General features: G+C 39.0%; 2 protein-coding genes across 2 annotated transcripts in view; one reads left to right on the top strand and one right to left on the bottom strand.

Annotated features, from left to right (window-relative positions):
* LOC124039829 (uncharacterized protein C18orf63-like) overlaps positions 1–5,211 on the bottom strand; it is a 37,352-nt gene extending 32,141 nt beyond the window's left edge. The window contains exon 1 of the mRNA XM_046356272.1: positions 4,869–5,211. The gene's annotated coding sequence lies outside the window, so the exon portion shown is untranslated. The remainder of the gene's footprint in view (positions 1–4,868) is intronic.
* A 537-nt stretch (positions 5,212–5,748) lies between these two features.
* LOC124039828 (cytochrome b5) lies at positions 5,749–13,811 on the top strand. Its single transcript, XM_046356269.1, has 5 exons — positions 5,749–6,064; positions 7,247–7,375; positions 11,000–11,029; positions 11,302–11,336; positions 12,663–13,811. The coding sequence occupies exons 1-5, from the start codon at positions 5,930–5,932 to the stop codon at positions 12,745–12,747; spliced, it is 414 nt and encodes a 137-aa protein (XP_046212225.1). The 5' UTR covers positions 5,749–5,929; the 3' UTR covers positions 12,748–13,811.

Raw genomic sequence — 13,811 nt, 5'->3', positions numbered from 1 at the left:
CATCATATGTGGCAGGGCTTGCAGACGATAACAGATTACAAAGGGAAACCCAGACGTGAGTTGCCCAGTGATGCAGAACTCCCATACAAGCTAAAAGCCTTTTATGCTCGCTTCGAGGAATACAACACTGTGTCTTGCATGAAAGCCCCTGTTTTTCTGGATGATCTCGAGCACCGTGGCTGATACGAGCAACATTTCTAAACAGGTTAACAATCACAAGAAATAACAGGGCGCGTTTCTCAAAGCATGCACAGACTAGCTGGCAAGTGTCTTCACTGATCTCTCATTGCCCCAGTCTGTAATCCCAACATGTTTCAAGCTGACCACCATTGTCCCTGTTCCCAAGAACTCCAAACTTAACCTGCCTAAATGACTATTGCCCTGTGGCACTCACATCTGTAATTATGAAATGCTTTGAAAGGCTGCACATGACACACATCAACACCATCATCCCAGACACCCTAGACCCACTCCAATTCGCAATACCGCCCCAACAGATCCACAATCTCAATTGCACTTCACACTGCCCTGTCTCACCTGGACAAGAGGGGAAATAACTATGTGAGAATGGTATTGATAGACTACAGCACAATGTTCAACACCATAGTCCCTACCAAGATCACCACCAAGCTAGGGACCCTGGGACTGAACTAGAGGTCGGCCGATTAATCGGAATGGCCGATAATTGGGGCCGAGTTCAAGTTTTCATAACAATCAGAAATCTGTATTTTTGGGGTGCCGATTTTGCCGTTTTTTTCCTCATTTTTCATATACCTTTATTTAACTAGGCTAGTCAGTTAAGAACACATTCTTATTTTCAATGACGGCCTAGGAACGTTGGGTTAACTGCCTTGTTCAGGGGCAGAATGACAGATTTTCACCTTGTCAGCTCGGGGGATACAATCTTGCAACACTAACAGTTAACTAGTCCAACACTATAACCACCTGCCTCTCGTTGCACTCCACGAGGAGACTGCCTATTACGCGAATGCAGTAAGCCAAGTTAAGTTGCTAGCTAGCATTAAATGTATCTTATAAAAAACAACCAATCAATCATAATCACTAGTTATAACTACACATGGTTGATTATAATACTAGTTTATCTAGCGTGTCCTGTGTTGCATATAATCGATGCAACGCTGGGGGATGATTTCACAAAAGCGCATTTGCGAAAAATGCACAATCGTTGGACGACTGTACCTAACCATAAACACCAATGCCTTTCTTAAAATCAATACACAGAAGTATATATTTTTTAACCTGCATATTTAGCTAAAATAAATCCAGGTTAGCAGGCAATATTAACCAGGTGAAATTGTGTCACTTCTCTTGCACGCAGAGTCAGGGTATATGCAACAGTTTGGGCAGCCTGGCTCATTGAGAACTAATTTGCCAGAATTGTACATAATTATGACATAACATTGAAGGTTGTGCAATGCAACAAGAATATTTAGACTTAGGGATGCCACCCGTTAGATAAAATACCGAACGGTTCCGTATTTCACTGAAATAATAAACGTTTTGTTTTCGAAATGATAGTTTCCGTATTCGACCATATTAATGACCAAAGGCTCATAGTTCTGTGTGTTATTATGTTATAACTAAGTCTATGATTTGATAGAGCAGTCTGACTGAGCGAAGGTAGGCAGCAGCAGGCTCGTGAGCATTCATTCAAACAGCACTTTCGTGCGTTTTGCCAGCAACTCTTTGCAAGCACAGCGCTGTTTATGACTTCAAGCCTATCAGCCTATTGGCTGGTGTAACCGATGTGAAATGGCTAGCTAGTTAGCGGGGTGCGCACTAATAGCGTTTCAAACGTCACTCGCTCTGAGACTTAGAGTGGTTGTTCCCCTTGCTCTGCATGGGTAACGCTGCTTCGAGTGTGGCTGTTGTCGATGTGTTCCTGGTTCGAGCACAGGTAGGGGCGAGGAGAGGGACGGAATCTATACTGTTACACTGGCAATACTATAGTGCCTATAAGAACATCCAATAGTCAAAGGTATATGAAATACAAATGGTATAGAGAGAAATAGTCCTATAAATACTATATTAACTACAACCTAAAACCTCTTACCTTGGAATATTGAAGTCTCATGTTAAAAGAAACCACCAACTTTCATATGTTCTCATGTTCTGAGCAAGGAACTCAAACTTGAGCTTTTTTACATGGCACATATTGCACTATTACTTCTCCAACACTTTGTTTTTGCATTATTTAAACCAAATTGAACATGTTTCATTGTTTATTTGAGGCTAAATGTATTTTTATTGATGTATTATATTAAAAATAAGTGTTCATTCAGTATTGTTGTAATTGTCATTATTACAAATAAATAAATAAAAATTGGCCGATTAATCTGTATCGGCAGTTTTTGGTCCTCCAATAATCGGTATCGGCGTTGAAAAATCATAATCGGTCGACCTCTAGACTGACCACCTCTGTCTGCAACTGGATCTGAGACAGCTTCTACCCCCAAAGCCATAAGACCACTAAATAGCTGTAAGACTGCTAAATGGTCAATTAATGGTTACCACAGAACTATCTCTACTGATCCTATCTTGCACTGACCTGACGAACACTCACTAGACAATGTATAAACACTATATACACACTCACACACACACACACACACACACACACACTATACATTGACACTGCCACACAAAACCTGACACAACACAAACACACACTTTTATACTAATCATTTGCGGCTGCTACTCTGTTCTTTATTTTACACTTATTATTATCTATCCTGATGACTATTCACTTTACCCTGCCTTAATGTACATACAGTGCATTCGGTAAGTATTCAGACACCTTGACTTTTTCCACATTTTGTTACGTTACAGCCTTATTCTAAAATGGATTAAATAAAAATGATCATCATCCATCTACACACAATACCCCATAATGACTAAGCGAAAACAGGTTTTTAGAATTATATATATTTTTTTTTATAGTGCCTTCATAAAGTTTTCACACCCCTTGATTTTTTTCTACATTTTGGATTTAATTGTCAATTTTTTGTGAACGATCTACACAAAATAATCTGTAATGCAAAGTGTAACAAAAATTATAAGATTTGTCAAAAAAAAATATTAAAAATAAAACACTAATAGATCTTGATTAGATATGTATTCAACCCTGAGTTAATACATTTTAGAATCACCTTTGCCAGCAATTACAACTGTGACTATTCTGGGTAAGTCTCTAAGAGTTTTCCATACCTGGATTGTGCAACATTTGCCCATTATGCTTTTCAAAATTCGTCAAGCTCTGTCAAATTGATTGTTGATCATTGATAGACAACCCTTTTCAGGTCTTGCCATTGATTTTCAAGTAGATTTAAGTCAAAACTGTAACTCGGACACTCAGGAACATTCACTATTTTCTTGGTAAGAAACTCCAGTGTAAATTTGGCCTTGTGTTTTAGGTTATTGTCCTGATAAAGGGTGAATTAATCTCCCAGGGTCTGGTGGAAAGCAGTCTGAACCAGGTTTTCCTCTAAGATTTAGATTGTGCTGAGCTTTATTGCATTTATTTTTTATCCTGAAAAACTCCCCAGTCCTAAACGATTAAAAGCATACCCATGAAAAGCATACCCATATCATGATGCAGCCACCACCATGCTTGAAAATATGAAGAGTGGTACTGTCCTCAGTGTTGTATTGTATTTTCCCCAAACATAACACTTTGTATTCAAGACAAAAGGTTAATTGCTTTGTCACATTTTTTACAGTATTACTTTAGTGTCTTATTCCAAACAGGATGCATGTTTTGGAATATTTGTATTTTGTACAGGTTTCTTTCTTTTCACTTTGTCAATTAGGTTAGTATTGTGGAGTAACTACAATGTTGTTGATCCATCCTCATTTTTATCCTATCACACCATTGAACTCTGTAGCTGTTTTAAATTCACCACTGGCCTCATTGTGAAATCCCTTAGCGGCTTCCGTCCTCTCTGGCAACTGAGTTAGGAAGGACACCTGTATTTTTGTAGTGACTGGGTGTATTAATACACCATCCAAAGTGTAATTAATAACTTCACCATGCTCAAAGGGATAAGCTTTTTTTTGACTGAGGGACATTACAGATATTGTACAGTTGGGGGTACTGAAAATGAGGTTAAACACTATTATTCCATACAGTGAGTCCATGCGACTTATTATGTAACTCATTAAGCAGATTTTTACTCCTTAACTTATTTAGGCTTGACATAACAAATACTTATTGACTCAAGACATTTAACATTTTCATTTTGAATTAATTTGTTTTAAAAAAGAATGAAAAACTGTATTCCACTTTGACATTATGAGGTATTGTGTGTAGACCAGCACCAAAACCAATCGTAATGTAATCAATTTTAAATTCAGGCTGTAACACAACAAAATTTGTAAAAAAAAGTAAAGGTGTGTAAATAACTTACTTTCTGAGGGCACAGTATTTACCTAAACTACATCGTACCTCTGCACATTGATCTGGTACTGGTACTCCCTGTATAATATATAGGTCCATTATTGTGTAATTAATTCCATTCCTGTGTTACTATTTGTATTTTTACTCTGCATCCTTGGAAAAGGTTCAAAGCAAGGATTTCACAGTAAAGTCTACACCAGCTGTATTCGGTGCATGTGACAAAAAAAGTATTTTAATTTCATTTTTAAAAATCCATGTAAATATAGCTAGCTATGTATAACGTTATACTTTGAGATCTGGGCATGGACCCACTGCACTGCAGTACCTCCACAGACCACTTTGAGAAGTCCTGTTGTGGAGAACACAATCATGAGCTTTGGAAACCTTTCACCATCATTGTAGAGTTGAACAATACAACTTAGCTAGGTATCTCCCAACAATGATAACTCACCTGCAGAACAGTTGTGTCAGATATGTTATTGGATGGAACTGGATTCTGTACCTAGCTAGCTACCGTTAGCTAGCCACCGTTATTTAGTAACCTTGTTCTCTTCTTTGACTAGCTAGCTAAATAACTGAACTGGGTAGGCTACACAAGTCTATAAGCAAGGACACTATCTGGCTTGACTGGCTAACAATATTTTACAATTGTATGACCGCTAACTAGCTAAGCTACCAACGAAAATATCAGAAAGCATCAGAAATTCGAAATAGCCAACTCTTCGTGGCACATTCATGTTGCTCATTCTGGCGGGAAAACCATCGCGTGCAACCCGAACCATGCTCTGGCTGCCTCATGTTATCGTCAGTCATCACAAAAGAGTACTCTGCTGCACAATGTTTCATCAAGTGTGTGGTTGCAATGTTTAAAGTCAAAATTGTTATCTGTGCATAGTTCCCTAGGTTGTCTAGCCGATGTATAATCAATAGCATTCACTGTAGCCCATACATAAAGCATATACGTTTTTCTTTTTGTTGTTTCTGTATTTGTTGATTTAAGCGAAAGAGTAGCCTAAATAGCAATTCGTTTAACAGGCTTGCACACAGTAGGAAAGGACAATGCCTTTTTGCACTTCACATTGTTATTTTGTTGCATTTTTTTGTGGCAACATTCCTGGTTTGAATCAATTTGCATACACAACGCACAGGTGGAAATGCATGCCCCTGTTATTGCGCGAGAGATAGGTTTATCCGGATGAACTTTTGTCAACCTTAGCTGAGTCACCCTGCGTGCTATTTTGTCAGGGACAGACTGACATGGAGTACACCAATAAGAGCGCCTCAGAATGAAAAGGAAATATTAAAATAACCAATCACCGCATTCATGGTCAAGTCTGGGGGAGCTTCCTGGTGCGTGCCAGGAATTACATAGAAATCTCTGAACTCACTTTGTCATCTAGACTAAATGTCGTTACCTGTGTACTTGTGCATAGTCACTGCATCGAATTATTTGTAAGATTGGAACATAATTCTTTCCCGGATTCACATTAGGTGTATTTATTGAAAATATAAATGGAGGATAAAGGGGAGAACGGACAAGCTGTAAAATACTACCGACTGTCAGAAATCGAGGAACAGAATACGTTCAAGAGTACATGGATTATAATCAACTTTAACGTTTACGATGTCACCAAATTTCTGGAAGAGGTGAGAAAGTTAGGCTACACGAATGGTTCATATTATAGCCCATCAAATGTTACTTGATTTAGGCTAATGTCCATATGGCAACAGTCAACTAAACCAGTGTTTTTCAAGCCTAGGACCAGGATTGAGAAACACTGGCCAGTTTTTCTCAGCAATCATCCAAGGCTTAATTTCATATAGGCCTACGATTGTGTGAACATCACATATGTGAGGATAGTAACGTCACATTGTAGCACGAATAACTATCGGACCATTCTCTAGCAATCAAACTTGCTGAGGGTTTGTAGCATTTTGGTTCCCGGTCGCCAGCAGATTAAGACCCTACCATTACACTTGTTTACACTGAGCTGCACTGGGGTCGGAACGCAATCACTGTTACATTAAGACACTGTGGAGCCAGCGCTGGATGTGGGTCGGAAAACGTACCCAAATGCAGGGATGGGATGTGCCACTGTACTCCAAATTGTACCGTTATCCACACTGATACATTGAGAAGATTTAAATACTGCTAGTTGTCCCAGTAAACTGCCCTTTTTGTCCTCATGCTAACTAGCAGTAGCCACATGGAATGGCACTTGCAGTGAACAAAAAAAGGAGCTGATTAGCTGACACTGCCATTCCTAAATGGCTACTTGTAGCTAGCATGAGGACGAAAAGGTGTTTCCAGGAAAACTAACAGTATTTCAATCTTCCCTGTGTATAACATTTTAAGTATTTCACAGATTAAATGTCTAGGATTATAGGGTTTCCAAATGGACTGTTATAAATTGGTTCATAGCACATTGCCATAATCAACTAAATTTACACAAATATGATTGGTCTAAGTCAGCTGTAGGATTTTAAGAAGGTATCTTAAAAACAGTTTATAGTGGAATGTGGGGAATCCTTATTTAGCCCAATGACATGCAGTCTATAGGTCAAGCATGACAAATCTTACTGTTCCATTATTAAATATTTGAACCTGTTATACAGTCTCCAAATGTAGGTGAGTGTTCTAGACTTTTTATGTTTCTGTATTATGCAAAAAATACTATGTTTACATAATTGCTTCCGGTCCTCTCCTTTCCCAATTGTCCATTTAGCTACACTTTAACATTAGCATGGTTGAGAATTAAACAGTGATATGCCCTCAATAAGCCTAAATTGCTTGAAAAGAACTACTCTGACATGTACAGTATATTACAGCACCCAGGTGGAGAGGAGGTCTTGAGGGAACAGGCGGGCGGCGATGCCACGGAGAGCTTTGAAGACGTCGGGCACTCATCGGATGCCAAGGAGATGGCTGCCAACATGGTCATTGGAGAACTGCATCCAGTAAGCACTCTTCATGTTTCAAATATGCCTTTTAAAAGCTTTACCTAACTTTTGTCTCTGGCAATCAGAAACAGGGGTTCTACTGAGTGTTATTGTAGTATCCCAAAACCCCATAATATGGTGTTATTTGGTCATGGGGAAGAGAGGTATGTTTAGGGTACTACAGTGTAAATGCTCTAATTTGACATTACTACTAGCACTTGCGGTACTGGTTGCACTATTGGTAGTGTTTGTCTTAATGAATTCCAAAAGTAATTCATAGGTTGTTATTGTTTCTAAGTACCCGTCATCTTCTTTACCGTAAAATTAAGTTGTATAGGTTTCAGAGTTAGCAGGCAAATTCTTCTCTCTTTTGAGGCATGAGACTGGATTGTGAGAGTACAATATGGTATTGTGGTTGTGTTGTCCGCCCTGTTGTGTTCATTGAATATAAGCATACTGACATTGGCTATCCTTCCATTCTCTATTTGTCATCTTGATTGAAGGCATATGACCAAGATGTTGTGTAGGATGTTTCAGTGGTCCCATTGTCCTGCTATGGCAATGATATGGAAGAGACCTCTTAATTTTCATTTGGTATATTTGTTGAACAATGAATCATTCTGGTTTCAGTTGGCTGATGTGACACTCAATAGCTCTACATTTTGTCTGTTTTTGTGAACTGCTTTGCTGCAGTGTATAGAAATAATTTAGTTCTCAACCTTCATCAGGGTTGCAAAGGGTCTGAACTTTTCTGTACATTTCCTGAATTTCTCCGGAAATGTTCCTTGGTAAGTTAAGACTTGGGAATTTTGCTTAAATTCGTCAAAAAAGTTAGCTTATAGCCGCAAACCTTTTTTTATGGGATTAACATAAGGCAATTCTATGTCTTGTGGCATATTTTGGTTAAGCAATCCCCAATTCAATGGAATTGCAAACCTCTGCATGCACAGTGCATTCTTCCATCACATGTACAGCTGATTCTCAAGATCTTGCACACTAATGAGATGCTATTGAGCCCACACTACACACTGTGTGAGCCAAGGACTACATGTTTTCTGGTAAGTTTTGATTACAATACTAGGTGGGGTGGAAATATTTTATATGACATACATGATTTTTTGTTAACTAGTAAATAGTGGTCTACAGTAAAGTGTGTTTAAATAATTTCTAACTTGTTAACAATTTCTGCTAGTTAGTTTTCGCTACCATGTGGGTTTTAGCTTGCTTGAGCCTGCTAACTGATGAGTGTTAATTCACCTGTTTCCATACATGTGTCATTTTAAAACATTTATCTTACGAAGGAGTTGTTTAATCTAACTGCTTAATTATCTGTACATGGAATTCTATATTTTTTTTAAAACTTCTAATCTTTACAGGAAAATGCCACAAGCACTATCTGATGTGTGGAGACATTTCACTGCAGCTAATGTGGAAGGAAAAGCTGTGTACATTTGCAAATACTTGCCAAATCATATGTGAAGAATTCAACAAAGATGCTGAATCATCTGGCCAAGTGCATAAAGTTCCCTCAGCGCTCACAACAAGCAACCTCAACTTCTATTCGAGGTGAAAATGATGAATCAGACACCTTATCGATAGCAACAGCTCATGGTCCTCCTGGAATCAGAGGAAGGAACGTAGTCAGAGAAATGCTGATTAATGTCTGGTTCGCCTCTGATGCTCATAGTCAATGTGCATTAGAAGAGATTTCTGAATGTTCTTCGCCCAGCGTACACCCCTCCAACCAGACATGCTTTATCTACTAATTTGCTGGATGCAGAGTTCAACAGAGTTCAAGTGAAGGTTAAGCAAATCATAGAGAAAGCAGAATGTATTGCAATAATCTCTGATGGGTGGTTGAAGGTTCGTGGGTAAGGAATAATTAACTACATCATCTCCACCTATCAACCAGTATTCTACAAGAGCACAAACACAAGGGACAACAGACACACCAGTCTCTACTTTGCAGATGAGCTGAAGGCAGTCAATGACCTTGGAACACAGAAGGATTTGCACTGGTGACAGGCTGCTATGAACATGAAGGCTACTTGGTCTAAAGTGGAGGAGTCCTACCCTCACATCACACCCATTGGCTGTGCTGCTCATGCATTGAATCTGCTCCTCAAAGGCATCATGGCACTGAAAACAATGGATACACTCTACAAGAGAGCCAAGGAAATGGTTAGGTATGTGAAGAGTCATCAAGTTATAGCAGCAATCTACCTCACCAAGCAAAGTGAAAATAATAAGAGCACCACATTGAAGCTGCCCAACAACACCCGTTGGGGTGGTGTTGTCATCATGTTTGACAGTCTCCTGGAGGGGAAGGAGTCTCTCCAAGAAATGGCCATATGACAGTCTGCCGATATGGACAGCCCCATCAAGAGGATCCTGCTGGATGGTGTATTTTGGGAGAGAGTGGTAAGCAGCTTGAAACCTATAGCAGTAGCCATTGCACAGATTGAGGGAGACAATGCCATCCTGTCTGATGTTCAGACTCTGCTTGCAGATGTAAGAGAATACATCCATACTGCCCTACCCACTTCACTGTTTCTCCAAGCAGAGGAAACTGCATTTCTGAAATACATCAAAAAGCATGAAGACCTCTGCCTGAAGCCCATACACACATGCCTGAAGCCCATACACGTACATGTTTGGACCCCAAGTATGCTGGCAAGAGCATCCTGTCTGGTGCGGAGATCATCACTACCGTGTCTGGCCACCTTGGCCTGAATGAGGGCAAGGTTCTTGGCAGTCTTTGGGATGGAGATGCAATATGGTAGTCGTGCCAACATATCTCATCAGCCACCTGGTGGAAGGGACTTTGTGGATCTGAGGTCCTTTCCCCTGTTGCCTCCATCATCCTCCAAATCCCACCAACATCAGCTGCTGCCTCAGAACGCAACTGGTCCTTGTTTTGGAACACACACACACACACACCAAAGCACGCAACAGGCTGACCAATACAAGGGTTGAATAATTGGTGGCCATCTGGGCAAACTTGAGGCTTTTTGAGCCTGACAACGAGCCATCCTCAACAAGGTTGTAAAGTGACAGTGAAGATGAGGCCTCAGTCTGATGTTCAAGAGGTGGACATTGAGGAGGTCCAGGGAGAACACATGGAAACCTGAGAGGAAGACAACCAAAGCTTTAGTTTCTAGACTATCATTTTACAGATGTATGTTGAAAATGTTTTTGGGAGATGCGATGGATGATTGGGGATCATTCAATATTTCCTTTCTTTTGTTGTTCAGTGAACTCATTCCATGTGAAGAGTTAACTCATTTAATTAAAGTTAAATTCCTAACTAAATTGTTTGTTTTTTTTTCTATTGGAAGGATTTAATTATTTGCAATTATGTCTACTTATGATAAGGTTTATGTTTCTGTCTCCATATGATTTGGTAAATATATCCCATGCAAAACAATCTACATTTAAATGATATTAATTTGCATATATTCCCATTAATTCCCACAGAAAATGTCCACCTCCGAATATTCCCCAAAATGTGCAACCCTAGCCTTCATCCACATCTAGTGTAATCTAAAGGGGAAGGATGGCCTGGTCTTATTTTTTTTATGCCTGCCAACTCATAGCATAATAAACAACCTCTCCCTCTCTTCCTTCCTCTCTCTTGTGTAGGATGATCGGCCAAAGATGGCCAAACCTTCAGTAAGTTAAACAACGATCTCAAATGTGAAAAGTTACACTACTCAAATTTAAGCACACATAGTAAGGCGTGACCATATGTTTTTGATCCGATGATAATAAGTCACCGACATTTCGATGGCAAGCTGCCTTCATCCAGGTTTATTTTGAAAACTGTAGTTCACATGTACAGTACATATAAAACAATATAATGAATCATAAAGATAGGTTTACTCAAAGATAGAGATATCCATGTAGAGATTTGTGAGGTCTTATAGACTTTCCTTTTCTAACAGGTGTCACTTGCCACCACAATCGAGGAAACCTCAAGGTATGTAGGCACCCCTGATGCCATTTTCATATTCTTGGTTTTGAATCGGGTTGAAACAAAACTGATTTAAAATCAGAATTTATTTGAGCAAGTTTGCATCTGCATGAGCTATGGATATTTTCTACATTGTCGAATATGCACACATGACTGTAAGTCGCTTTGGATAAAAGCGTCTGCTAAATGGCATATATTATTATTATTATTATAAGACATCAAAACTATAAAATAACACATGGAATCATGTAATAACCAAAAAAGTGTTTTCAACAAGATTTTAGATTCTTCAGAGTAGCCACCCTTTGCCTTGACTGCTTTGCACACTCTTGGCATTCTCTCAACCAGCTTCATGAGGTAGTCACCTGGAATGCATTTCAATTAACAGGTGTGCCTTGTTAATTTGTGGGTTTGATGCATTTGAGCCAACCAGTTGTGTTGTGACAAGGTAGGAATGGTACACAAAAGATAACCCAATTTGGTAAAATACCAAGTCCATATTATGGCAAGAACAGCTCAAATAAGCAAAGAGAAACAACAGTCCATCAATACTTTAAGACATGAAGGTCATTCAATCTGGGAAAATTAAAAGAACTTTAAAGTTTTTTTCAAGTGCAGTCGTAAAAACCATCCAGCGCTATAATGAAACTGGCTCTCATGAGGACCGCCACAGGATAGGAAGACCCATAGTTACCTTTGCTGTTCATTAGAGTTACCAGCCTCAGAAATTGCAGCCCAAATAAATGCTTCACAGATTTCAAGTAACATGTCAACATCAACTGTTCAGAGGAGACTGCGTGAATCAGGCCTTCATGGTCAAATTTCTGCAAAGAAACCACTACAAAAGGGCACCAATAAGAAGAAGAGACTTGCTTAGGTCAAGAAACATGAGCAATGGACATTAGACCGGTGGAAATGTATCCTTTGTTCTGATGAGTCCAAATGTGAGAACTTCAAGACTGTTGGAAAAGCATTTCTTATGAAGCTGGTTGAGAGAATGCTACTTTAAAGAATCTACATTTACATTTAAGTCATTTAGCAGACGCTCTTATCCAGAGCGACTTACAATCTAAAATTCTAAACTTTTTTTTGGTCCCTACATGATTCCATGTGTGTCATTTCATAGTTTTGATGTCTTCACTATTATTCTACAATGCAGAATACATTGAGTGTGGCCAAACGTTTTACTGATTCAGATTTTTCAAGTGCAGGTTGGCAGAACTATTGTTTGCTATTCTATGACATTAATGTTCATCATTTTTGTACCGTTTCAGCTGTCCGTTTTACTGATGTACTGTATCTGAGTTCTTGTTCTTCCTCTACCCTCAACAGTTGGTGGACAAACTGGTTGATCCCCTGTTTGGCCGCGGCAGTTATCACAGTTATGTACCGTATGTACACGTCTGTGGAGCAGTGACCGTGCCACCGGTCCATCACCTTTGCCAATCAAATGTAAATCACAATCACTGGCTACAAAATGACCGCTACAGAGTCTGCATTTGACCCCTGAGAAACCACTGCTAGTTTTGGGGGGATTTGCACAGCTCATATGCAGCATTGCAATATCCATGATTCATTTAATGTTTTTCATCCAATCCCTCGGCATTCATGATAATGAAGGCATATACTTTTGTTATTGTGTTAATCTTACTTTTCCTCTCCTGATTTACATATTGATATTTTAGACAGATTAACACGAATGTATTCAGAATGTAAAATTGTTATGTTATTGTAATATCTTACGATTCACTATTACTCGAACGTACTGTAATAACCCTGCGATTGAATCTCAAAATTGCAGTTTAGCTTAAAAGAGCAGGCTACACCTGTGCATAGCTAGACTGAATTTACCTTCATTTTGGAACGGAACTAATGAGTCTGCAGCTCAACCCACTGCCATTTAAATTCAAAGGCTCGGGTTACATAATATTTTGCATTAGCTGTCTTGTTTTAATCAATATGCATATAGCAAGAGACATGCTTTAAATTGCACAATGTATGTCAGTAGAGTACTGTGTGCATAATATATGCTATAAAGAGTGAATGAGTTCAATATGCAAAACTGTAGACCCAATGGTCCCACATTTCTGGTGCCATTGGTATCAACATTCCATAGACCAAGTAGGCCAAAAGCTTGCATTGTGCAACAACTAAGTGGGGATTAAGTTGACCCCATGTGACTTCCCTTGAACAATACAATGTGTTTTTTGAAATGGAAAATATCCTGGTTGTCCCTACTTGCTGCTAATGTGTGTAAGAAGCTCACCACTGAATTTTCTAATCGACAGTCCAATCAAATGTAATTGTACAGCGGCCATTTTAGTTTTTTTTCAATAAAATGATTAATAAAAGTGTTACATTTGTCTAATTTGACCATAAACAATTGTGCAGTGGTACACAGTGGGTATTAAACCATCAAAGTATGCTAATTTGTCACATGCCTCACTTTATCACACTGATTAAATATTTTTGCAAAACCAA

This window comes from Oncorhynchus gorbuscha, linkage group LG07 (assembly GCF_021184085.1).
Source record: "Oncorhynchus gorbuscha isolate QuinsamMale2020 ecotype Even-year linkage group LG07, OgorEven_v1.0, whole genome shotgun sequence".
Lineage (NCBI taxonomy): Eukaryota > Metazoa > Chordata > Actinopteri > Salmoniformes > Salmonidae > Oncorhynchus > Oncorhynchus gorbuscha.
The sequence above is the reverse complement of the archived record's forward strand: the minus strand, read 5'-3'. Positions and strand labels throughout refer to the sequence as shown.

Excerpts from the sequence above, each read along its gene's own strand:
- LOC124039828 (XM_046356269.1), top strand. The coding sequence starts at position 5,930 with ATGGAGGATAAAGGGGAGAACGGACAAGCTGTAAAATACTACCGACTG. Across the intron at positions 7,376-10,999 it reads TCATTGGAGAACTGCATCCA|GATGATCGGCCAAAGATGGC; the intron begins GTAAGCACTCTT and ends TCTCTTGTGTAG. Across the intron at positions 11,337-12,662 it reads ACAATCGAGGAAACCTCAAG|TTGGTGGACAAACTGGTTGA; the intron begins GTATGTAGGCAC and ends TACCCTCAACAG.